Below are 25,679 nucleotides of genomic sequence, written 5' to 3'. Positions count from 1 at the left end.
ACTCCCTGGAGACAGAAATAAAACAAACCAACCCCAACCACAGGGGTTTCTCTCGCAAATCAAAAGATGGTAAATGCTTTCTTCTGATGGTCATCACAAATCCACTTGTAGGCATCAAGTAGATGGTAGATTATTCCAGAAACAGAAGAAAGCTCTCTTTGAGGAAACAGCAGTTCAGCACCTTCTTGTTGGGATGAGAAGTTCAGCTCACACAACTGTTGCCACCACCAGATGAGTCCCATTTGTCCATAACGTGACCACGTGTGCTGTGAGAGAAGTTCCACTCGTGCAATGTCACCACCACCAGATGAGTCCCATTCGTCCAGAACGCGGCCACGTGCGCTGCGAGGTGTGAGCAGCCCTCTCTGCGATGGAAGTTCACAGCATTCGTTCTTAACCATTTCCTTGCCCAGGTGACACCAACCTTTCCAGCTTGCGCTTAAGGTGTGTTAGCTAATTTCAAGGAGAGTTGCTGTCTCCAAAATAGGGGCAGGCAGGGGGGGAAATAACAATCTTAACCACTACTACTTAACCTAAAGAGAAAAACTTGTGTGCCTGCTGCTATTTCAAATGAGGTAGTAGAAAAGTAACTAAAAGAAGAGGTAGTCACCCAAAGGTGATGACAGTGTTACTCTGGTAGCGCATGCCTCACAGCAGCTCTTGATGGAGTATTTCCCACACCATCCTCTCGCGGAAATAAGGCATGTGGATCTGAAAAGAAAAGAAAAATCCATTAAAAACACATCATGGCAGAAAGAGACACAAAATACGCAGAAACACCCAGTTACTTCCTTAATATACACTTCCTTTTAAGAACCGCCAACGCTTGCCCTTCCGGTACAACCTGGCTTTCACCCGCACAGCTCCTAAGAGGGTGACATGCCACCAAAACCAGATCTCCTTGATCACACAACAGCTTACAAGCAAGTTCATAGAAGAGCACTGCCTTGGAAAAGAACCAGTGTCTTCACTGGTCAAAGGGTGAGACCCATTTCTCCCAAAGATCCCAAGGCCAGATCCCACAAACCCCCTGGCTGCAGTATCTCGCCCAAGAGGAATCTCACTGGGAGCAGATACCAGACGCCAGGATGGAGAACACAGCTCTGCCCTGCTGAGGCCACTTGGAAGTTCCAGCCCAGCCACTATCTCCCAAGAACGGAGAGAGGTACAAAACCTCAGCCGCTGCGCCAGACGCAATGAACAGCCGCTGCGTAACTTCCCTGGCTCTTGTCTCTGTGCGAAAGGGGCTGGAGCTGTTTAGAACCTTCACTCACCTGTGTAAAGGTCAGCGGTTTCTCTCTCGAGATGTAATCTGCGTATTTGCAGGTGAAAACGCCGCAGTCACTTCCATTCGATTGCTGAGGGATTTCCTAATGAATGCAAAGATGATGGAGAATTTGCCTCTATCTTCAAGGAAAAGCAACTTGGAAGCAGCACCCATTACCAAAAATACCCTAACCAGACACTCCTGAACTTGCACCATCCCCAGTAACCGCTCCCCAACACAAGGAACAGACCCCAGGAACTGCACATCATCCCTCCCCTCGGCTTCCTACGCTCGGATGTTACAAGCCAAATTCCTGGCAGGCTGATAAGGGACAGCAGGCTTCCTCCCTGCAAGGTGTCTGGAGGTTTCTACAGTGTCTTTCTGAAGTGACATCCCTTAAATCGAGGCTTTCGGTGCTGCTTTTTACTATTAACTTGTTGAGAAACATCAGCCCAACCCCTTGCTTTGTCACGTGCCAGGATCTGGGCTGCAAACAAGCAGCCCACGTTCTCTGACAACTGCTAAAGAGACTTGAAATTTGACTTGTGAAATGGGGGCAAAGCCAAATTCACCTTCACGTGGCAGAGCAATTAAAAAAAACCCAAGAAAGTATTCAGCCAGCAAGGAGAGGCACTGCTCAAAGATTTCATCCCAGCATGGTTTCCTGGTCCACTTGCAGCCCCATGTGGTACCAGAAGAAGATGCTTATGGCTGTTCTCTAAAGTCCTGGCCTTATGAGAAAGCGTTAAGAGCTTCGTGACAAGGAGTTCTAGTTCACATTTCAAGTGCAAGCAGTGCTCACTCACATGTGGCTCCATGCTGTGAACAGTCCACTCCGAAACATTCAGCTTCGCGTGTCTTTTTTCACGGCTCTCCTCTTGCAGGTATTTGCTGTTGAAAACAAAAGAGAAACCACTCTTCATCGCTGTAATTTAGGCCAAGAAAAAAAGAGCTGCTCAAAGATCACAGGAAGATGAATGGCAGGACAGTAAACATGTCAGAGGATCCTCACAGCAGCTGATTTCAGGCATTTGGAGGAAAAATCCAAATCTTAAATTTACAAACACTGCGAGAGGCTGCGAGCTAACCATCAGGAATGAGACCGACAATTCCGACAATTCCAAATAAGGTCATTGCTTAGCAGAGGTCAAAAAACCCCAAATCCCATGTTGTCAGAGGAAGAACAGAAAAACCAAGCAAGGAACCCTAATGTCGTCAGCCCACCACGTGCCTGAATCCCACACACTGCGTGCGCCTCCGGAAGGACAAATACAAAAGCTTTTGGGCCAGCACCTCTGGCTGAGGAAGTTTCCAGGCCACCAGTTGCTGGAAAAAAGGACTGGATGCAGACCTGTTCTTATAGCCTTTCCCAGGCACCTGCTCTTAACTGTTCAGGACAGCACCGGACTAAACCAACGCTTGGTTTGTCTCTGCGGGGCCGCTCTCCTTGCTCTTGGGCTACAAAGCTGCTGGATTAAGGGGTTTTACTACCTCTGCATCAGTGGCAGAGACTTCTAAGGACGCCCGCTTGCACAACAGGAAAACCTGTCCCCGTTACGTTGGAGAGGTGTGCGTGCCAGCTGACACAGCTGCAAAAGCTGGCTACACAGTATCTGTCTTGAACGAGAATGTCAGAATTACAAAGAGCACCCAGCGGTATCTTCAAACACTTCTGCCCTCAACTTCTTCCCTTTCGTCAATAGCCCCATTTTATTGATCACTAACAAGGTTGGTGCCCGTGTGCCACGGGGCTACCATGTCTTTGTCTGTGCTCTAGGGGGAAGGTGGCAGAACCCAGGCATCCAAGACGCTGGGTGGAGGGGACGACGTGAGACCAGGGAAGGAGTCACTGTCAGACAACTTGCAGCACGCGAATCCAAGATTTCTGGTTTGTTATCTACAAGACATGTGGAAACTTGCAGCCCTGTCACAGGGGCAAAATCCCAAACCCTTCTCCTCATTCACAACACAAAAGCACTGACTGAGCAGTTACTTACAGCAAAGTCTCACAAATCTTGTCCCCTCCTTCTTGTCCCAGGGAATCAAAGTATTTGATGGTCTTCTTTCTCATATCTATGACCTGTTATTCAAAGGTGACTGTTAGACAAAGCACCACCTTGTGCTGCACAAACCTACGTGACTTTTCTTGCTAGCTTTTTCTCCCCACCCAACTCTAAATAACAAGCCCGTTTGACTCACCGCTAGTGCCCAGTGCAAGCTCAAGTTAATGGGCACTAAGATGATGTCCTTCTGGAAGACATCCACGCGTCTGGTCAGTCTTCTTACTGTCCTGTAGCCCCCAGAAGCTAGTTTTTCATAAAACAAGGAACTAAAAGCGTGGACTGATGGATATCCTGCCTTCTTACTTCTCTCCATCACAAGACCCATGTAGAAATTAATGACCTGTACCACAAAGAGTAAACTGGAGATGTAAAATCAGACGCTAGCTTACCAAACGAAAAATACAGCCACATCTCTTTTCTGGCCACCCTGAAGTACGCAGCTGAGAGAACTCCAGCCTCAGCTGTCAGCTTTTGTTGTGAGAACTTCGCACTTGGTTACAGCTGTTTATCAAACTGCAGCTTGATAAAAACATCTGCCACCCACTCCAAGAACCTGGACTAACTCCTGGAAGCGCATAACACAACAAGTAAAGGAACTGCCAGGAACACTGGACCCTTCAGTACCTAAAATAAGAACTGCACAGAGATTTCTAGCCTCTGCCGTGCAGGTCATCAAATAACTTTGAAAAGTACACGGTGAAGGGGTATTTTTAAAGAAATGCTCAATTAGAAGATCCCTGTGCTGCAGCTAGTTTTACCTCGTCGTTTAGCCAGCAACCGTTCCTTAGGGTGTGGACATCCTCACGAGTCACCTTTAGGTTGGAAGCACTGCTCATGATCTCCTCTGGCTCACCTTTGCCTAATGCGGCAACGACCTCTCTCTCCATGGCCTGAAATGGACAACTGAATGGGGAAGGACTTGTGAAACAGAGCATCAAGCATGCCAACCTGTGGGCAGCTTTCAACTCAAACACGGCCTGGAAAGGAAGCTCAGGTGACAGAGCAACTGCCTTTGCCGGCTTTCGGCTAGGTTAGCAATCGCCCTTTTTGGTTGGTTGGTTGGTTTCAGCATCCTGACTTGGAACTTCAGGGCCCAGGTTTGCCTCAATTTGTTTTCACCAAGGAAGCTGAGATAAAACGCAGGGACGAGCAAACACACAGCAAACGCCTTTCCCATGCGATGCTGCAGCCCTCGCAACGCTGAGGTTTAAGGCAACCGCAGCAGGCATTCTCCATGCCAAGGCAGCTACGTCAGGAGCCTGAAAGAATGGGAAGGTGGGGGAACTTCAAGTCACAGCTGCAGACGCTCCCTAACAGCTTAAATGCAAGTTCTTCAGATTTCAAAAAGCCTGAAGAACCACCTGTAACAAATGGAGTTCCTTGCAGCTGTTTCACAGCCTTCTCTTTTGTCAAACAGCCTGCCAGCTACGGTACCTCTGTGAGTGGAGTAAAGTCTTTTCCTATTCTTCTCAGCCTTATGACTTTCTTTCCTTTCACGGCAAGGGCGGGTGACTTTTTGGCCTGGGCGGGTGCCAGAGGTACTTGGCGTAACACACCTTCTGCGATCTGAGCTCCACGCTGTTCCTGTGAGACAAAAGGACGTCAACCTACCAATCCAGCACAGATTTTTTTGCTAGGGGATAGCACAGAAAATCTTGCTCATGTCTAAAACTGGAAGGGCTTTTGTACACGCATCTAACCAGCCAACTCCAAAGTTACTTTTTGTCGAGGACTGCATCCCAACTGCACACCCATGTAGTGCTGCACTCAAAACTAAACGGAGGCAAGAGAGGCAGGAAGTTAGTTTGTCTTGGAGTAGCGTTAAGAACCCCAGAAAAGCCTCCGCAGGTAGGTATCAGGTTGAGATGGAGATTAATAGCTCTGATTTCCAGGACTAAAATTTTATTTTGATCTCAATCCTGACCAGAGACGAAAGTCAAAGAGACGTACTTCCTATCTCACAAAAAAAGACACCACTAAAGATACCACAGTCCAGCTCTGCAGGTCAACCAAGCCCGTGCAGTAAAGACTCTGAGGCTGTACCCAACACATCAAAGGGGAAGAAGAAAAATAGCATAGGGTAGTGCGCTCATCATAGTCCAGAAACAAAATGAACGGCAGCGGGAAACCCTTTGTGATCGTGCTACTCAACAAATCATGCTCCCTCTTCCCTTGGGAAAAACGACCTGGACAAATACAGATATTGTTGAGGAAGTAATGAAAGGGAGGAGCGCAAAAATTTCTGATCACAACCAGATACATTTTCCTAAAACATGAAATCATGAATAACACAAGCTTACCCCTGCAACTGCAACAGCTTGTTTCACCGCTCCATCCTGTTCCAGAGATTGTTCTGCTGGTGGGGAGCCCCTGCGAGGAGCGGGAGAGAGAAAGAGAGAGAGCAGTGAGCTGTGGACCTGTACTGTCCCACGGAATTCTCAAGAATTCACCTTCTGGACAAGAAATGCTTTTTCAAGGCTCCTGCTGACTATAGCCTCGGTCGCACCCCTGTGACAACATCGTCTCCGCTTCCAGCACGGTTCTTTCGGAGCAGCAAGACTGGCATAGAAGGAAGCGCTGGGAGCTTTGTACATTTCTTCCCATCTCCCTGTGCAAGACTCCTTTGGTTTCTCTTGATCAGTTTCATTATTTGGAAAACAGGGAAGCAACCAGCACTTCCTCTGTCAAGTGCTCTGGGATCTACTGGGGATAAATGCTGCGTGCTAGGGCTTATACTGCAAGGTATAACATGAACACCCGCAACTCTACCTGCAGCCACATACAGTTAGCTTACGGGAACTAAGACCAGCACAGGGAACTAAAAATGGGACACCTACAGGATATTTACTTGCCTCCTATAGGCTAGTCAAGAGAGTGACTGTCCCCATTTGGAGAGGATTACCAGTAAAACCACGCAGACTCTGAAGAGCAAACACATACACAGACAGTAACCTTGTCTGTCTATACGTGCCTTCCTCAAAACCGAGAATTTGCCTTGTCACCAAAGACCCCCTTTTTCAGGAGGGAGACCTACAACAGACTCTCATGGTATTCTCCACTTTCAGTCCAGCAGGGGAAGAGCAGGTATTCACAAGCTTCATCAAATGACTTCACTGAGTAGTTAAATCCACAAAAAAAGGCAAGAAAATGTTCCTTTTACTTCAACCCGTCATACTCTATCCGTTCCTATATTTCCTTCTCTCCCCTCGAGCTTAGATGAACCACTGACAATTTAAGCACACAACAGTGCTAAAGAGAGCGCTAGGCTTTAAAGCGGGGAGAAGAACAGGCACAGAAAGAGACACGCGCACAGAGCCAAAAGAAACAAGAACCGTGACTAAAAGAGACTCTACCTGGTCACAACATCTCCCTGAGACAGCTCTGGGCAGCAAACACCTACCAATTTGATACCTGCACAGAAAAGCAGTAGTATTAAAAAAATAAGTCAACTTTCGATTGCCATCAGATGTACGTAGCTCTCCGTTTCTGAGGGATAAATTTAAAAAAATATATTTAAATGACGACTGTACGGTTAGGAAGTTTGAACTCTGGCAAGCAGTGTGAACTTTGAATATCATGTGGGAGTGTATAGGAAATGCCCTATTTTCATTTGAAGTCTACCTACAAACTGGAATGGATTTGAATCATGGGGATACTCACCAGTCCTCAGAGTTGCATATGGATAAACCTCTCCTCCTCCTTTTGTTTCTTCCGGGTCAGTCATCACAGGTTCCTTGGAATAGGCTTCAACCCTTGGGTGCAGCAAAAACACCAGAGGAGAATCACAATTTTTATACACAGGGCGTTTGTTATCAGTACACACCAATTCACATATAAAGGTTTACAACCTTTAGATGTAGAAAGTACAGAGAAGTCAAAGCGAAAATCAGAATAACTGCCTTGAAGATACACTGCTGTTTGTCACCTCAGCCTCTTCTCAAGTTCTACACTTCCTCTTACCACAGACCTTTAATCTTTATCTAATCTCCTGTGGCTATGAAGTATCTGGATTTAAAGAAAAAGCTTAAAATCAATTGGGGGAGAAAAAAACCAAAAAAGCAGCTGGAGACCTCCCTTAGTACAGCAGCCTGAGGGAGTTCCAGGCTACCTTGGGGAAATATTGCTCTGTGGACACAAATACAAATGTTAGGCAATACGGAGGAAGTTCAACAACAAAAGAGAAAGGCAATAAACCTTTCGGAGAAGAACTCCAAGAAAACGGAAGGATTTTTACCTCAGACGCGGAATTGTCTTGTCACAAAGGGACAGTGAGCGTAAGGCATCAGTAACTACAAAAAGAAATTGAAGGGTTTTATGAGTTTACAGTCAAGAGCTTCACAAAAGAAAACTTGTCATTTTCTCTCCTACATCATAATATTATTTGTGTTATGTCACTTGAGGAGAGTTTCAGAGTTTCATACTGGCAACTACAGAAACTTGTGCACACAAGGTACTGCCAGCCAAAACCCGAAATAAAAAAGGGTTATCAGGACCTACTACCCAAAATCAGCTTTTCAAACAACTGACTTCTGGCAAGCCAACAGTGGACATATCAGAACTGAAGGACTGCATCCAAGGCAGCTCGTCTACTGAGACGACAAGATCAACGCCTGGCTCCACTCCAGAGGCAATGCAAGGATGCAGGCAGGAAACAGAGCTCACACTCAAGTATTCCCAGACCCTGCCTAGTATTGTGCCTGCAATAAGCCCTACAGAACTCTAGGGCTCCAGCTGTACGGTGCACAAGGGCGGGTGAAAAAGAAACGAGTTCATAACTCCATGTCAGCCTTACCAATCCGTAGCGTTCCTCCTTCTTCCATAGACCATCTTGCCCTTTTAGCTGGAGGCTCAGAAAAGGTGGACTGCAAACAAAAAAAGGAAAACAACGAGAGTAAAACATGAATTCCATGTGAATGCCAGCAAACAGAAACTTCCTGAAATTTAGTCAACTCTGGTATGACCTGGGGACCATGATTTGCCTGCTCAGACTGCGGAAGAATGGCAATCTACAGGAATCCTCCCCTGGAATGGTGGATTATGAACCTATCAGAAGGAGGTTTATCCAGAGGAAGTATGCAGTTTTTCTTGCAAAGTTGTGTATCTTGATTCCTTAACTACAAGCTTGAGAGAGAGAGTAACAACAGTTTACAAACACAGGACAACCATGAACTGGGATGACGGGAAAGTATCTGGAAGGCCCAACTTCAGGACGCTTCAGGGAGAGACGCTTGCTCTTTCATCTTCCACAGATTCTCCCTATTTTCCCAACCCTTGCTAACCTCTTCCCCAGACTCTCTGCTCGTAGCATCGTCGCTCACTGATGCTCTCGGGCGTTTAGTTGCCTTGCTTTGCAACTTTCCCACAGTGGCAACTTCTCCAGGTTTCTGTCCATTCTCGGAGCCGTCAAAAACTAAAAAAGCAAAGACAGGCCATATAAGAACATGATAGGAAAGGAGATTAGGATTTCTATTGGCACCAAAGCCCCTCTTCTTAGTCCCAGCTAAAGCAGTGTAACCCATTCCATGTTACGCGCCCTTCTGCCAACAGCACTTGGTGGCAATTTTTGTATGAGTTGCCTCACTGAGCAGCCCCTCAGAGCCACAGCTCAAAGACTAACCCACCCGTGAGTCTGCCAGCCAGATCTGCAAAAAACCCCTGCTTTGGGGAACATTCCCTGTTTCCGGAGAAGCAGCACAGGGTGCAATTTATCCTCCTCCCACCTCCAGACACGCATGTAGTTTGTCAGGTGTATGTGTTTATTACGTATACATCCACACGCATGCAGTTTATTACCTACAGTAGTAGATAAGCTAATGCTTATCTCCTCTGCCCACCAGCTTCACCACTCATGCCCATCATTGTTCATCTTTCTATCACGGAAAAACCTCAAGGGGCAGCAATAACAACCACCCTGTGCTTTAGATTGCCTTCAAGAGACTCACACAAGGGAGCTTTGCTATTTTCCTGCATATCTCGGAGAGCATTGTTAGAAAACTTATTTTCAGCAGGACAGCTTCTCAAGCCGTCTAACACTTTTACTTCACTTTCATCCTAATTGCTTCGCCTGTCACTCCCAGTGAACTCTTAGCAAAACTGGGTCTCCTGGTCAGGCCGTGACACGACAGCCTGCAGCGCCCACAAAGGCGCATTCTTCACTTTGGGATTGTGCTCTGCACAGCAGCTGTGAACTACTGCTTGTGCAATGAGTGGCTCCTTCCAGAAGACCTTCGCTCCTCCCATTCACCGGGGAACATGAGACGCTCAGCAGAGCCTCCTGGAGCAACCACACTCCCCAAAATGTGGCACGTGTTCCCAGATGTTCCCTCTCCTTGGAGAGACACATGCGACAGGCACGCAGATGGCTCAGCCATCTGTCACTGGGAGCTCTGGGGCACCTGCAACGCTTAACGTCTGGGAAGGCATCCCCCTGTCTTCCACCCCACATACCTGCCACATCCCCATGCCATGCCTCTCCTCCACCCAAGATATCCCTACATGTATACAGACTGTTCCCTGCTCCTTCAACACTCCTACTCCAAGTCTCTTCCCCTTTTCTTTCTTTTCAAACCCCTACACTGTGCAGAGGGAAAGCGAGTCGGGGGGAACGTCTGGAACCCACACTCATCTCAGCATCACGAGTGAACAACTCTGGCCGCGGGCACAGGGCGACCCGACAGCGGTGGGACCAACGGCCAGCCACACAAGCCAAGAGCCGGGCCGGGAGGAGGGGTGCCAGGGTGGGAGAGGGCGGCGCATGGCACCTGGGAGCCCACGCCGAGCCCTGCCGCCCCGCAGGGGGGGCTCTGGGCGGGCAGAGGGGCCGAGCCCAACCCAGGAGCGTGGCGGGGACCCCAGGGCAAGACACCACACTGCGCCCCAGCCTGCAGAGCGGCTAACGGCTCAAGCCCCTCAGGCCGAGGCCATGGGGCCGAGGCTCCTGCCACCCCCAAGCAGGCTCCGGGGGTGTCCCGCAAGGCCCCAGAGCCGGGGCAGGCCACGGGGGACGTGGTCTAGCAATGGGATGGGGTGATGGGAGGGGGAGAGGACCACGGGTGGCCCGCAGGCGGCGGGGCGGCTCGCTGACCTCGGGGGTGGCCTCTTGGATGGTGACGAGGCCTTTGGGCGGCACGGGGCGATGGGCATCGGTGGCGAGGACGACGCCAAGGGCCCCCAGCAGCCGTTCGTACATAGGCCCCGCGCCAGCCTGCTGCGGAAGTAACTACAAAAAGAAATTGAAGGGTTTTATGAGTTTACAGTCAAGAGCTTCACAAAAGAAAACTTGTCATTTTCTCTCCTACATCATAATTTTATTTGTGTTATGTCACTTGAGGAGAGTTTCAGAGTTTCATACTGGCAACTACAGAAACTTGTGCACACAAGGGATTGCCAGCGAAAACCCGAAATAAAAAAGGGTTATCAGGACCTACTACCCCAAATCAGCTTTTCAAACTACTGACTTCTGGCAAGCCAACAGTGGACATATCAGAACTGAAGGACTGCATCCAAGGCAGCTCGTCTACTGAGACGACAAGATCAACGCCTGGCTCCACTCCAGAGGCAATGCAAGGATGCAGGCAGGAAACAGAGCTCACACCCAAGTATTCCCAGACGCTGCCTAGTATTGTGCCTGCAATAAGCCCTACAGAACTCTAGGGCTCCAGCTGTACGGTGCACAAGGGCGGGTGAAAAAGAAACGAGTTCATAACTCCATGTCAGCCTTACCAATCCGTAGCGTTCCTCCTTCTTCCATAGACCATCTTGCCCTTTTAGCTGGAGGCTCAGAAAAGGTGGACTGCAAACAAAAAAAGGAAAACAACGAGAGTAAAACATGAATTCCATGTGAATGCCAGCAAACAGAAACTTCCTGAAATTTATTCAAGTCTGTTCTGACTTGGGGACCATGATTTGCCCGCTCAGACTGCAGAAGAATGACAATCTTTGCAGGATCTCTGACGAGTACACTTTAGGCTTTTAATACAGGCTCTGATACCTGCAGTGATTAAAACAATATAAGCTTGTCACGCAGTTATCACTAGTCCAAAGTGTGGTAGTTTAGCCCTTCAAAAACATATTTTGAACAAATAAGAGAGAATGACTCTCTCACGAACGAATAGTCAGAGCATGACAGATTCTTATTCCTCTTATCCTATAGGGCAATAAGAAAAATAGCACTACTACTTGAACCAAACTGGGAAGTCAAGCAGCTCATGACTCATTTTGACAGAGTCCCAGTCCTACAGGCATCCTCCCAAAGAATGGTGGATTATGAACCTATCAGAAGGAGGTTTATCCAGAGGAAGTACGCAGTTTTTCTTGCAAAGTAGTGTATTTTGATTCCTTAACTACAAGCTTGAGAAAGAGAGTAACAACAGTTTACAAACACAGGACAACCATAAACTGGGATGACGGGAAAGTATCTGGAAGGCAACAAACGCTTTGCTCCTTCCTCGGCCGCAAGTGCCAGAGCAGAGGACGCAGAGCTGAGGAAGGCAAACCCAGCACACACGAGCTGCCTGCTAGAAATGGAAAAGAACCACCTACTGCTGCACAGGCTCAGAGCAGGCCCAACTTCAGGACGCTTCAGGGAGAGACGCTTGCTCTTTCATCTTCCACAGATTCGCCCTATTTTCCCAACCCTTGCTAACCTCTTCCCCAGACTCTCTGCTCGCAGCATCGTTGCTCACTGATACTCTCCGTCGTTTAGTTGCCTTGGTTTGCAACTTGCCCACAGTGGCAACTTCTCCAGGTTTCTCTCCATTCTTGGAGTCATCATAATCTAAAAAGGCAAAGACAGGCCATATAAGAACATGATAGGAAAGGAGATTAGGATTTCTATTGGCACCAAAGCCCCTCCTCTTAGTCCCAGCTAAAGCAGTGTAACCCATTTCAAGTTTCACACCCTTCTGCCAACAGCACTTGGTGGCAATTTTTGTATTAGTTGCCTCACTGAGCAGCCCCTCAAGAGCCACAGCTCAAAGACTAGCCCACCCGTGAGTCTGCCAGCCAGATCTGCAAAAAACCCCTGCTTTGGGGAACATTCCCTGTTTCCGGAGAAGCAGCACAGGGTGCAATTTATCCTCCTCCCCCCTCCACACATAAGAAAAATCAGGCTTATTAAAGACTTCTGTAACGTCCAATACCTGTTCTTCTCTTTTTTGCTGGAGGCTCATCGGGATCCTCCGCAGGTGTACAAATGCTGAGGAAAGAACACACAGAAGAGTGGTTTGAAACTTCCTGAGGCTTCTACCAGGCTCACTTCCCTTCACAGGACCCAAACTTCCAAAGTTACTTTTCATAGCCCAAAGGTCTCCTCCTCCGAGCACCCCTGCGATCATCTCAGGCACACACACCCACCCTGAGCACACCGCTGAGCATCCCCCATCAACCCCCCACAACCTCTCCCAGGCAACGGACCGCTCACACACAGCTCATTATCCCACTACACCCTATTAGGCCTCTTTTCCTCATTCTCCTAATGCTTCCTAACCTTTTACATCTGTTCCCATCACCAAAAACTTGCAGAAGTTACGATGCCAAGTTTTGCTCCTTCCTCAAGGAAAGCAGCATACCAGCCATTACTAAGCCTTTCAAGTTCCTCAGTCACTACACGGAGTTGCAAAGAAAAGACTAAGTAGGACAGGAAACAAAAGGTGGGAAAGCAACTCATGCAGACACCCACTGCAATAACTTACTGCTAAAGCAGTGCTCGGGAACTCGTTCTTCAAAGGATTCTTCGCTGCACCCTTTCTTATTAAGCGTATGTCCAAATATTCTATCACTTGATAACAACCATAAAATCCAGTACACATTTTTACTTTGGGAATGGAGCACAAAGGTTGCTCCTAGTTGGTTTTTTCCTCTATTTGCCCCACAAAATGCCATGACAGACGCCAAGGATTCTTTGAAGAATTCTTCCGTCTTTCTTACACAAAATCATTCCTTTTCAACTGTTAGGCCCCCAAAACCTGCTGCTGTCACCACTTATGGACTATCTTATCTTCTCTCTGTATCAGGAGCACAAAAAGGAACCGATATCCTTAGCGGCACCTTTCATACAACACCAAGAATATTTGCTTTTACTATGCTGTTAAAGTCAGGCAGAAAATATCGGGGAGGGAGGTCTGAAAGGCAAATACACTATAATAAAAATGCAACCTTACTCAGCATATTTGACATGGCAGAAGGCAAAACTAAGGAACCCAAAATATTGGTATCCTCCTGCTCGACTTCAGCAAGAGCTAGCTCATTCTGGGCTGCTTTTCAGTGAAAGCTTTCCAGCCTCATTCTTCTGCAGGGATCGGCACAATCCAGCCTCCTCAAGGCTACTTCCTCAGAGAAGCACGGTTTAAACGCCTGACTGCGGTTCATAACCACAGTTTGTGAACACAAGTGCCTCTTTCTCCACCTTTACCAGAGCACCCAACACCTGTGACAGCCTTGTCTTCTCCTTTTGCACTTTAACAGACACTTGGAGGGCTAGAATTACTTGGATCACAAGAAAAGATGAATTCTCTCTTGCCAGTTCAGAAATAAACGTGGAAACCTTTGCTGTTCTGAAGTGGGCATGGCCAGGGAACGTGCATGGACAAAAGGGAAGGAAAAAATCAATCTAAGCCTAGCTACCTCTGTCTCCCATGGGAATACACAACCCCGGGAGGAGGTTAAACTCTGTCATTGCAACTGGGGTTTTGCCAAGGACCCGCCAGAAACAGGGAAGCGCACAGAGTGTTGAGTAGTATTTCAAACATGCCGAAAAAATGGGCCAGAACATAAAAGCAACTTGAGACCGCTCTCCAGGGAGAGACGCATTCATGTCCTTCTCCACGCTCTACAGGAGACAGCACCTATTTACGCCCAGCATTTGACTTGCCTCCTTAGCAAGGACAGGAAAGAAAGAAGGTATTAGGAAAACTCAACAACTCTGTAGGCTCCCACAGAAGCTCAGGCCCTCCTCTTTTCAAAACCTCCTCCCCCACCAGTGTTGAGGGCAGTTCATTAAGATTTATAATTTGAATTTGTAAAAAATTCAAGTTTTCACAGGGTAACCCCCCATCCCAAAAAATCGCAGACTGCGCTGCAGCAGTGCAGTACGAGAGTAGCTAACGCTTATCTCCTTTGCCCACCACCTTCACCACTCATGCCCGTAATTGTTCATCTTTCTCTCATGGAAAAGCCTCAAGGGGCCGAGCCCAGCCCAGGAGCGTGGCGGGGACCCCGGGGCAGGACACCACACTGCGCCCCAGCCCGCAGAGCGGCTAACGAAAGGGAGGGGAGGGACGGGGAGGCGGCGCCATCTTGGCGCTGCCTGAGGGAGGCGGGAGCGGCCGCCCAGCCCTCCACCGCCTCCTCCCCGCTGGGGCTGGGCCGGTGCCTGCCCGCCCCCTCCGTCCAGGCGAGGAGCTTTCCCTCTCAGAAAGCCCCGAGCCGGGCCCTGGACGGCCGTGGGGCCCTGCTAAGCCCTCCCTGGCGGGCCTGGGCCCGTTTCCCTTTAGGTTAGAGGCCCCGCAGAGGGCGGGTTGGAGGCCGCAGGGGCCCAACCGAGGCCGGAGGGACCTCGCGGGGGACCCACAGAGGCCCGGGGGCCCGTCGGAGGCCGGAGGATCCCCATGGAGGACCCAGAGGCTGGAGAAGCCGTTCCGCCTCCCGCAGGACGGGGGCGGGCCACACGGCCCGGCGACACGGGCTCTTGCGCGCCCGCTACTGCCTCCTGTGCTCTGCGGCGGTGAGGGAATGGCATTGCCGGGCTTACCCAGCCCTGGCCTCACGGCCCAAGCGGCGCTTTGTGCCGCTCCGCTGGGGAGCTGCAGGCGCTGCGTGCGGTTCCGCCATGGCTCCGCTGCAACTAGGGACGCGGACGCTGCGTTCGACCCTGGTGACCGACTGTGATGTAGCGGCGGCCAAGGGCCCGCTGCAGGGAGCCCGGCTAAAGCGGCCGCTGTGGGGCTGGCGAGTGCTGAGCTGGCTCCTGGTGGCCTTGGCTGGCTCTCGGGGGCCATCCCCTGCCCTGCCCCGCTGTTAAGGGGTGGGGGGTTTAATAGGGTTCTTCCTAGTGGTTTATCAGGTGTTGCCTCTGGGGTGGAAATGTGCCCGTGCTGCTGCAGCCACGTCCTGGAGAGCCTTTTCCACATGAGGAATGAAAATGAAGGGTTAAGTGCAAGAGGAGCAAAGGGGGCAGATGAAGGGGCTCAGGGCAGGAATGGCCCTTTGGGACAGCCCTTGTCACAGGAGGTCCCCCTGGCTTTTGACGCCTGCAGGGAGTCTTAAGTGGTGGTGGTGTCTGGTTTAATGACAACGACCTTGCTCATTAATTGAGCGGAACTTAATTGCCGCTTCACTTCTGCTTCAGGGCTCTGGCCCAGGAAGATGCCTGAGCGCTGGAGGCAGGAGTGGCCATGGCAGAGGCGCTGCAGGCAGGCTGCAGGCAGGGTGGGCGGTGGAAGCAGCCCGGCAGAGGGCAGGGCAGCCCCCCGCAGGGCCTGCGACTTGGAGATGCCTCTTCAGTCGGCTTCTGCCTCCCTCTCCTCTCCCCATCCCGCCGGTGTTAGCTGAATCCTGCAGCCGAGAGCTGGAGGGGGCGCAGGGCATTTGAGTTCCTGGGTGAGGAAAGACGCGAGGTTTTTCTCGGTTTCTCTCTGTGAAGCCAAAACTCACCTGCAACACTCCCGTTTCTGTCCACGGTGGAGAAAAGCGTGAAAGCAGCTTCATAGAACTGGATGCTGAAGCAGCATATTTCAAATTAGTGGCATAACAGTGGCCAGATTAGTGGCCATCACCACCTCTTTGTGGACCCAGAAGGACTAGGAGTGCCGGGCAGGGGTCCCTCAGCTTCCCGCCACCATTGCCATGGCAGGGGCTTGCATGGAGGTGGCACATCAGCTCAGCGAAGCCCCGCTGCAGCGTCTGCTCCACATCTGGTCTGGGCTGGGAGGATGGCTTTGGGGGAGGCGTGCGGAGACCCTGCTCTGTCCTCCCGCTGTCACCAGAGAGGTGCCCAGCACTCCTGGAGATGGGCTCTGCTCCCTCCCCTGCCGCGTGGTGCATATATATCCATATATACACACACCGGCACAAGTGTCATTACATGTGCAGGCTTCACACTTCCAAACAAATCCTCATTTTCCACCGACCGAAAATGCAATTCTGTGTCACACGCTCAGACACTGTTCTCAAATAATACCCCCTCTACTCTGTTATTTACTTGTAATCTTCTTTGGTAATGACAGACCCTCATTAGCATTGGAGACTTTTTTTTAATCAGTATAAAGCTTAACTTCAGTCCCATCGCCTAAACGCTTGGTTTGACCACACCAGAAGGTTTTCTTTCTTTCAAGAGATTAAAGAACATTTCAAGTTCAGCAGCAGCAGAATTCTACTTTTTCCTAAAACCAAACAGTTCTAAATTTTCTGTCAATTCTGATCAAGAATGCTCACTGCTGACACCGCAGTACTGGATTTTTTTCAAAAATCACCTGGTTTATCTTTGTAGCATCTCTTGAACCTGAATATTCAGCCTAATGGGCGTTCTAGATTAAACATTCTGAAATTCATTTGCTAAACCAACATGGGATCGTGCTTAAACCACTTCCAAACAACTTCAAGTTGAACTATTTACAATTGCCTCCCATCCAACACTGTGGGGACGGGGTGGGACACAACTCGCAGGACAAAGCAGATTTTCAGTGAATTCCAGGAGCAAGAGAATCAAGGCCATATTCTTCTCGGTCAAAATATTGGAGGAGGTGTCCTAAACTATGGCCACCTCACATATTAACCCTGCAAAGGGCAGTGCAAATCCTGAGAACTAATTTAGGTTACAAACAACAAATTTAACCTCAACGCGTTATTCCCTTCCAAAGGAAACAATCCACAGACATGAGTTCTGAGTTAATGTATTAATAGCGCTGTAAGCAGCCTTCAACTCTTTGTAAAAGAGTTAGACAACGCCAGATTAAAGAAGGGCCAAACCCCAAACTAAGGCTGTTCTTCCTTTGGGGAAAAAGACTTCTGTTCATAAAACTTCACCCTCTTGGCGGGATCAGGCAAGACAGAAGGAACCTTGTCGAAATACGGGTGGTCTGATACCGAGAAGGACACCAGAAATGCACAACTGGAGGGAAGCAGCAGGGAGGATCTTGCCCACAGACATACCCCGTACCCCTTTTTGGTTTTTAGAAGTTAATAAGCTTTGAAGAAATCAGTAGAGAAATTACATGAGCATAAGCAAATCACGGAATCACGGAATCTTCAGAGTTGGAAGGGACCTCTAGAGATCATCTAGTCCAACTCCCCTGCTAGAGCAGGATTACCTAAAGGACATCCCTCAGGGCTGCATCCAGGCGGGTCTTGAAAATCTCCAGAGAAGGGGACTCCACAACCTCCCCGGGCAGCCTGTTCCAGTGCTCTGTCACCCTCACTGTAAAGAAGTTTTTCCGTGTATTTGAACGGAACTTCCTATGTTCTAGCTTGTGCCCATTGCCCCTTGTCCTGTCGCTGGGAACCACTGAAAAGAGTCTGGCTCCGTCCTCCTTAAACCCACCCTTTAGATACTTGCAAACATTAATCAGGTCCCCCCTCAACCTTCTCTTCTCCAGGCTAAAGAGTCCCAGCTCTTTCAGCCTTTCCTCATAAGGGAGATGCTCCAGTCCCATTATCATCTTGGTTGCCCCTCGCTGGACTCGCTCCAGTAGTTCCCTGTCCCTCTTGAACTGGGGAGCCCAAAACTGGACACAGTACTCCAGTTGTGGCCTCACCAGTGCAGAGTAGAGGGGGAGAATGACCTCCCTCGACCTACTGGCCACAGTCTTCCCTATGCAGCCCAGGATGCCATTGGCCTTCTTGGCGACAAGGGCACACTGCTGGCTCATGGATAATTTGCTGTCTACTAGGACCCCCAGGTCCTTCTCCTCAGAGCTGCTTCCCAGCATGTCCGCCCCTAACCTATACTGGTGCTTAGCATTCTTCCTTCCCAGGTGCAGGACCTTACACTTGCTTTTGTTGAACCTCATTAGGTTCTTCTCTGCCCAGCTCTCCAGCCTGTCCAGGTCATGCTGGATGGCAGCACGGCCCTCTGGAGTGTCGGCCACCCCTCCCAGCTTGGTATCATCAGCAAACTTGCTGAGGATACACTCTGTCCCCTCATCTAGGTCATTAATGAATATATTGAACAAAATTGGACCAAGTATTGACCCCTGAGGGACACCACTGGTTACAGGCCTCCAACTGGACTCTGTGCCGCTGATCACAACCCTCTGAGTTCTGTCACTCAGCCAGCTCTCGATCCACCTCACTGTCACCTCATCTAGCCCATACTTCCTCAGCTTCCTAATGAGGATGTTATGGGAGACAGTGTCAAAAGCCTTGCTAAGGTCAAGGTAGATGACATCTACGGCTCTCCCCTCGTCCAGCCAACCCGTTATAACATCATAGAAAGCTATCAGATTGGTCAGGCATGATTTGCCCTTGGTAAATCCATGCTGACCACTTCCAATAACTTCCTGTTTCTCTATGTGTTTGGAGACGACATCCAGAATGAGTCGCTCCATTACCTTCCCAGGGACAGAGGTGAGACTAACCGGTCTGTAGTTCCCTGGGTCCTCCTTCTTGCCTTTTTTGAAGATTGGAGTGATGTCAGCCTTCCTCCAGTCCTCAGGAACCTCTCCTGTTCCCCGTGACCTTGCAAAGACAATGGAGAGCCGTCTAGCGATAACATCTGCCAGCTCTCTCAGCACTCGCGGGTGCATCCCGTCAGGGCCCATGGATTTATGAATGTCCAGCTTGGCCAAGTGGTCTCTGACCCGGTCCTCCTCAACTAAGGGAAAGTCTTCCTCTCTCCCGACCTTCCCCCTTGCCTCCAGGGTATGGGATTCATGAGGGACGGCTTTATCAGTGAAGACCCAAGAAAAGAAGGCATTCAGTAACTCTGCCTTCTCTGTGTCTTCCACCACTAGGGCACCCGTCTCATTCATCAGTGGACCTATGTTTTCCCTAGTTTTCCTTTTTCTGTTGATATACTGGAAAAATCTCTTCTTGTTGTCTTTAACTGCAGTGGCCAAGCTGAGTTCTGATTGCTTTGGCCCTTCTAATCTTCCCCCTGCATAGCTTTGTTATATCTTGATAATCAAAACAATGACTGACGGCTTCATCTATTTGCTATATTTTTAGACCAATCTTTGCTCTGTCACGTTAAGATGGATGTGGAAGCGGGACACCTGTGATCTGAGAAGAAAGAGACGTGTATCTAAACCAGAAAATTAAACAGCTGGCTTAGATCCATTCCGCTCTTTTGGACGTTACAACGTTGTCCAGTTTTTGAACACCCACGTTTTTGTTTCCAGATCATCATTCGTTGAAACCTCCCTCTTCAATCTCCCCCATTTTACAGGATTATGCCACTTCTTTAGTACTTCCAGCCTCCAAGGAACTCCTGGCACCTCACCTGCTCCAGATATTCCTGAGACTGGTAATAACCCCTACAATGGCAAAGCTCTTACCCCCCACAAAGTCCCAGGAAATCCTCCCTGGCTAAAATGTCAAACACCAGGAGCCTGCATCCCTCCAAAAGCAGTTTACGCCCCAGCATCCTGACACATATTGAGGCTTCGTACAAGCCACTCCCACAGCTCACCCAAATTCCACAGTCTCTACTCGCTCATTCTGTTGTTCTTCAGGCATTTTCTCTTCCTAATCCTTGCTCTCTTGCCAAACCAGGCTCCTGGAATGAATGCGGAAGAAAAAAGAAGAAAAGCCAAACTTCTTTATCCTCCCTCTATTCCAACTCTGCTGGTAAGCAGATCAGGACTGGTGTTAGTATTAAATAACCATTTTGTTCTGACCTTGAATTTGTGACGTGTCCATTTTACAAACCACCAGCTCCCTTGATGGTTACCAACAGTTCTTCCCCTTCATTGGGCATTGCTGGCATCGAGGTGGAAGCCCTGAAGTCCAGGCTTGTGTGTTTCCAAATCATTCTCTCCATCCTTGAAGCATATTGAAAACAACGGGGAATGCTGTAGGGATGACATTTCTGAGCACGTTCATCAAGGTGCGTTACAGTCATCTGCTCCACAGGCAGGGAATGCCAGGGCAGCAGCATTATTTGGGGGGCAGCAGACAGAAAAGGGTTCCGTGGACAGAAGCAGCCGTAAGGTATGGAAGTGAGGACCGCGTGTTCTTTGCGCTTCCGAGATCCAGGTTTTCCTCACGGGGATCCAAGTTACAGGTTTCACTTCCTTAATGGAAGATACCGGCAAATAAAGCGATTGAAGTATTTTTTAAATCCTAAATTCCTATAAAATGATGTATTTCCACGTGTTTTCTTAAGGAAAGCTGCTGCCCGACATTACACATCATCAAATCTACGATAACATTTACGCAAGGTGTAATTGCGCTCACTTCACACTCCTTCCACCTCCCTGCTACTCAATTTAGCAACCGATCCAACAGAGAAGGAACAGCTTTTGCCTCTCTCCCCCTGAAGCACACCAGCACCAGACCAGATCACTGCTGGGGGGGCTGCGAATCCACTGGGAGGGAAAGCAGAGCAGCCCCTTCCCATGACAGTTCCCACACTCCACCAAAAAGAAAAAAAAAAAAAGGCCAAATAAAGACAAGAATGTGTTTTGAAAAATGAGACTATCAGACAAGAAGCACGGACGCCCAGCTTCCTCCCACCACCTCTGCCGCTTGCACTGGCCCTGGGGCTCACTCCGTGCCACCAAGCCGGCAGGAGACTAGTCCAGCAGCAAAAAGCAAAGGATTTTCTGACAGCTTCGGGTACCGACCAGCCCAACAAAAAGTCAGATCAAGGGCAGCTGATGAAGGAGGAACACAAAGAACGACCTGTCCTTTTGGTGGCATCCAGCTATCAGATTGTTTCGAACCTTCTCAAACTGCTTCCTTAGTTCTTCTTCCACAACTTCCAATTTTTTTTCTTTCTTTTTTGTTTTTTCCCCTCCCTGTTTAAACCGTGACATAAACCAGTTTCAGTTTGCTTTGCTGCTGAAATAGCAAGTCCCATTACTTGCGAAAGCACCTGGTATTTCTTCTCCATCCCCAATGCTGACACTAGGACTCGTGGCTCCACAATCCAGTCAAGCCTGCAAAGGAATGCAGCTGGAAACAGAATCGGGACAAAAAATCAGCTGATTTAATTCCCAGATCCGACTGGCTGTCCAAACACTAGTATAAGGGAGAAAGCAGAACACATTTTCAGGAGCACAATTCTTGTTGGCAGCGTGGACTTGGAGCAGCTCAACAGACAGTCGGAAAGTCATATCCTAGATTCTTTATCCAAACGCTGCTGCTACTCTGCAGAGACTTGAGCGCTTCCCGCTTCAAAAAGTAGAAAAGCCATTGACTCGGTAAAATAGAAGCCTTAAGTAAGCCAAAAATGTCATAAATAACACTAGCAAGAGCATTAGAAAAGCTGCTCCCTCATCTAGGCTGAAATAGCAGGTTGTAGCTCTGGGCTTTTCTCTCTTAATTTTACAAACACGTACGTTGCATACACCTTACCTAGTTATGACTCACAAAAGTTCAGCCATCACTCATTTGAAGCCTTGGGGAAGACTGCCCGCACGTGATTTTATTATTTTTTGTTTGAAATCAAAGTATAGGAAAGGGAAGAATAGGGAAGCAGGAAGAATAGAAAAGCAGAGACTAGGGAAGCAGGTGGGATAGCAATTGCTGTCCTGTCGTACCCTGCATGATTCTGTTTCAAAAAGACTTTGCTCGAAAGGTCTTCAGGTTCCCACTCCTTCTGATTGGAAATACAGCGCAGGTTATCCTGGCAAACCTTTACTAAAGTTCGGCTGCCGTCTTGAACTGGTTTTCAGTTGACTTGCACAACAGCAACTACATCAACTTGTTATAAAAAAACTAACACACAGAATCACAGAATCGCTGAGGTTGGAAGGGACCTTTAGGATCATCAAGTCCAACCATTAACCTACCCTGACAAAAAAAACCGCTTCTAAGCCATGTCCCTAAGTGCCCCATCTACCCTTTTTTTAAACACCTCCAGGGATGGTGAATCCACCACCTCCCTGGGCAGCCTATTCCAATGCTTAATAACCCTTTCAATGAAAAAAATGTTTCCTCATATCCAATCTAAACCTCCCCTGACATAACTTGAACCCGTTTCCTCTCGTCCTATCGCTTGTCACCAGGGAGAAGAGGTCAGCCCCCATCTCTCTACAACCTCCTTTCAGGTAGTCGTAGAGGGCGGTAAGGTCTCCCCTCAGCCTCCTCTTCTCCAGGCTAAACAACCCCAGCTCCCTCAGTTGTTCCTCATAAGGTTTGTCCTCCAGACCCCTCACCAGCTTTGGAGCCCTTCTCTGGACACGCTCCGACACCTCAATGTCCTTCTTGGAGTGAGGGGCCCAAAACTGAACGCAGTACTCGAGGTGGGGCCTCACCAGTGCCGAGTACAGGGGGACGATCACTTCCCTAGTCCGGCTCACCACGCTATTCCTGATACAGGCTAGGAGGCTGTTGGCCTTCTTGGCCACCTGGGCACGCTGCTGGCTCATATTCAGCTGGCTGTCCACCAACACCCCCAGGGCCTTTTCTGCCGGGCAGCTTTCGAGCCACTCTGCCCCAAACTTGTAGCGCTGCATGGGGTGGTTGTGACCCAAGTGCAGGACCCAGCCCTTGGCTTTGTTGAACCTCATACCACTGACCTCAGCCCATCGGTCCAGCCTGTCCAGATCCCTCTGCAGAGCCAACCTTCCCTCAAGCAGATCAACACGCCCGCCCAGTTTAGTGTCATCTGCGAACTTACTGAGGGTGCATTCGATCCCCTCCTCCAGGTCATTGTAAAGATATTAAAGAGAACTGGCCCCAGGACCGAGCCCTGGGGGACGCCACTTGTGACCGGACACCAACTGGATTTAACTCCATCTACCACCACGCTCTGGGCACGGCCATCCAACCAGTTTTTTACCCAGCAAAGAGTACACCTGTCCAGGCCACGAGCAGCCAGTTTCTCCAGGAGAATGCTGTGGGAAACGGTGTCAAAAGCTGTGCAAAAATCCAGGTAGAGAACATCCACAGCCTTTCCCTCATCCACTAAGTGGGTCACCTTCACAAACCCATGCTGACTGGGCCTGATCACCCTGTTCTCCTGCACGTGCCGTGTAATGGCACTGAGGAGGATCTGTTCCATGACCTTCCCAGGCACCGAGGTCAGACTGACTGGCCTGTAGTTCCCCGGATCCTCCTTCCGGCCCTTCTTGTGGATGGGTGTCACATTTGCCAACCTCCAGTCAGCCGGGACCTCCCCGGTTGTCCAGGACTGCTCATAAATGATGCAAAGTGGCCTGGCGAGCACTTCCGCCAGCTCCTTCAGTACCTTTGGGTGGATCCCATCCGGCCCCACAGATTTGTGCACCTCCAGGCGCTGAAGCAGGTCCCTCACCATTTCCCTTTGGATTACAGGGGCTTCATTCTGCTCCCCATCCCTGTCTTCTAGCTCAGGGGTCTGGGTACTCAGGGCACAACTGGTCCTACTGCTGAAGACTGGGGCAAAGACGGCAGTAAGTACCTCAGCCTTTTCCTCATCCTTGGTCACTATGTTACCGGCCCCATCTACTAGAGGACAGGGATTGTCCTTAGTCCTCTTTTTATTGCTAATATATTTATAGAAACTTTTTTTGTTGTCCTTGACAACAGAAGCCAGGTTTAGTTCCAGCTGGGCTTTGGCCCTCCTGATTTTTTCCCTACATAGCTTCACTACCTCTTTGTAGTCCTCTTGAGTGGCCTGCCCTTCCTTCCAAAGGCCATAGATCCTCTTTTTTTCCCTAAGTTGCAACACTAGCTCCCTGTTTAGCCAGGCCGGTCTTTTTCCCTGACAGCTTGTCTTCCGGCACATGGGGACAGCCTGCTCCTGCGCCTCTAAGACTTCCTTCTTGAAAACCATCCAGGCTTCCTGGGCTCCTTTGCCCTGGAGGACTGCCTCCCAGGGGACTTTGTCAACCAGTCACTAACGAACCAGTCACTCCACGGCCTTCCTGTGAGCAAGGACCACCTCACGGGGCAGCCGGCAGCGTCACAACTGTGCGAAGAAGCCCCATGAGGAGCGTGTGTCCCCCCTGCCCCGCCGAGGGCGGCAGGGCATTACTCACACCGCACACGCGCTCGCCCATCAGCACGAAAAAGAGCAAGCTCGTCATCTCCAAAAGGCCATTTCCTAAGGAGAAGCGAGGCCCAGCTCCCACCCAACTGCTCACCCAGAGCACAGTGTTAACAGGCTGTTGCTCCCCAGGGGCTGCTCTCAGGGAACCGCCTCAGGGCACAAGGACACGAGCCCCGGCTGAAGGGCCAGAGCCATGGATCAGAGGGGACGGCGGCTGCTACGCGTACAATTTCCCCACCGCCTCATACACAGAGGCTCTCAGCAGCCACCAGCGCTGCCAAGCGACCAGCAGCAGGTGTCGCCCGATGTGGTTTACTCCACACAAGTCCTTGGCGGGTCGCGGAGAGGACAGAGAAGGCACCAGGTAAGGTGTTCACAGCAGCATCACCCTGCTCCTTCCATCACACCCCCGAGCCCCCTCTGCTTAACAGGGGGGGCCCAGGAGGACCTGGTCAGTGTCCTTACCCCACTCGCCCCTCTGCAGGGCTTGTTTGCTGGTTCATTGGACTTTTTCCCCCAGATTCTGCTTTTGTACTCAGCAGAGCACAGGGTCAGCCTCAAAACTGCAGCCCCCAGACAGCGAGAACCCAAGGGAAGGGGAAAGGACACTTCAAGCATTCAGCTACTGCGTCCTAGCGGTAATAAACAGCTAAAATCTTCCACGTCCTCCGGGAGCCCGGGAAGATGAAGTATCTCATGGAGGGACAAGCCGCGACACATTGCCTTTGCAATAGTTCTTCCTTTGGAGAATCTCCTCTGATTTGGGGACGGATTAAGCTCATCACTTTGAAAGCAGAGAGCGATGTGGCTGCTGACCCGCACCACAGCCAAACCGCCGCGTCAGCCGGCCCAGGAGAGCAGACCTTCAGGCGAGGAGCAGCACCGGGAAGGCTGATCCCACCCACGGCGACAGAGGGCATGGCCCCAAAATCACCAGCTTTCCCCCCGAAGACGAGGAGAGGAGAGACCGCATCAGCGGGCAGGAATCACCTCACATGATGGTAACTGCCATTACAGAAACAACACCACACGGTCATTTGTACAAGCGTTCCAACACGGGGCTTCCAAACCACCTCTTGGGCAATTTTTCCTCTGCGATGGTCAAGGAAAGACCTGAAATCCCACTCCAGCTCTGGAGCGTAAACTATGGGTGGGGGGGGTAAAAATGAAAGAAAGGGGGAAACGCCATGTTTAAACTGATCTAGCTGGGTCTGAG

General features: G+C 49.9%; 1 protein-coding gene across 1 annotated transcript; it reads right to left on the bottom strand.

The window, feature by feature from the left end:
* Positions 1 to 462: 462 nt before the first annotated feature.
* Positions 463 to 24,500, bottom strand: LOC134517876 (sentrin-specific protease 2-like). Its single transcript, XM_063339862.1, has 9 exons — positions 24,361 to 24,500; positions 15,982 to 16,046; positions 12,453 to 12,526; positions 4,089 to 4,220; positions 3,467 to 3,670; positions 3,265 to 3,347; positions 2,074 to 2,158; positions 1,275 to 1,370; positions 463 to 711 (listed from the first exon to the last, which is right to left on the bottom strand). The coding sequence occupies exons 1-9, from the start codon at positions 24,498 to 24,500 to the stop codon at positions 649 to 651; spliced, it is 942 nt and encodes a 313-aa protein (XP_063195932.1). The 3' UTR covers positions 463 to 648.
* Between the last annotated feature and the right edge of the window lie 1,179 nt (positions 24,501 to 25,679).

The sequence above is a fragment of the Chroicocephalus ridibundus genome, chromosome 6 (assembly GCF_963924245.1).
Source record: "Chroicocephalus ridibundus chromosome 6, bChrRid1.1, whole genome shotgun sequence".
In the NCBI taxonomy this organism is placed as follows: domain Eukaryota; kingdom Metazoa; phylum Chordata; class Aves; order Charadriiformes; family Laridae; genus Chroicocephalus; species Chroicocephalus ridibundus.
The sequence above is the reverse complement of the archived record's forward strand: the minus strand, read 5'-3'. Positions and strand labels throughout refer to the sequence as shown.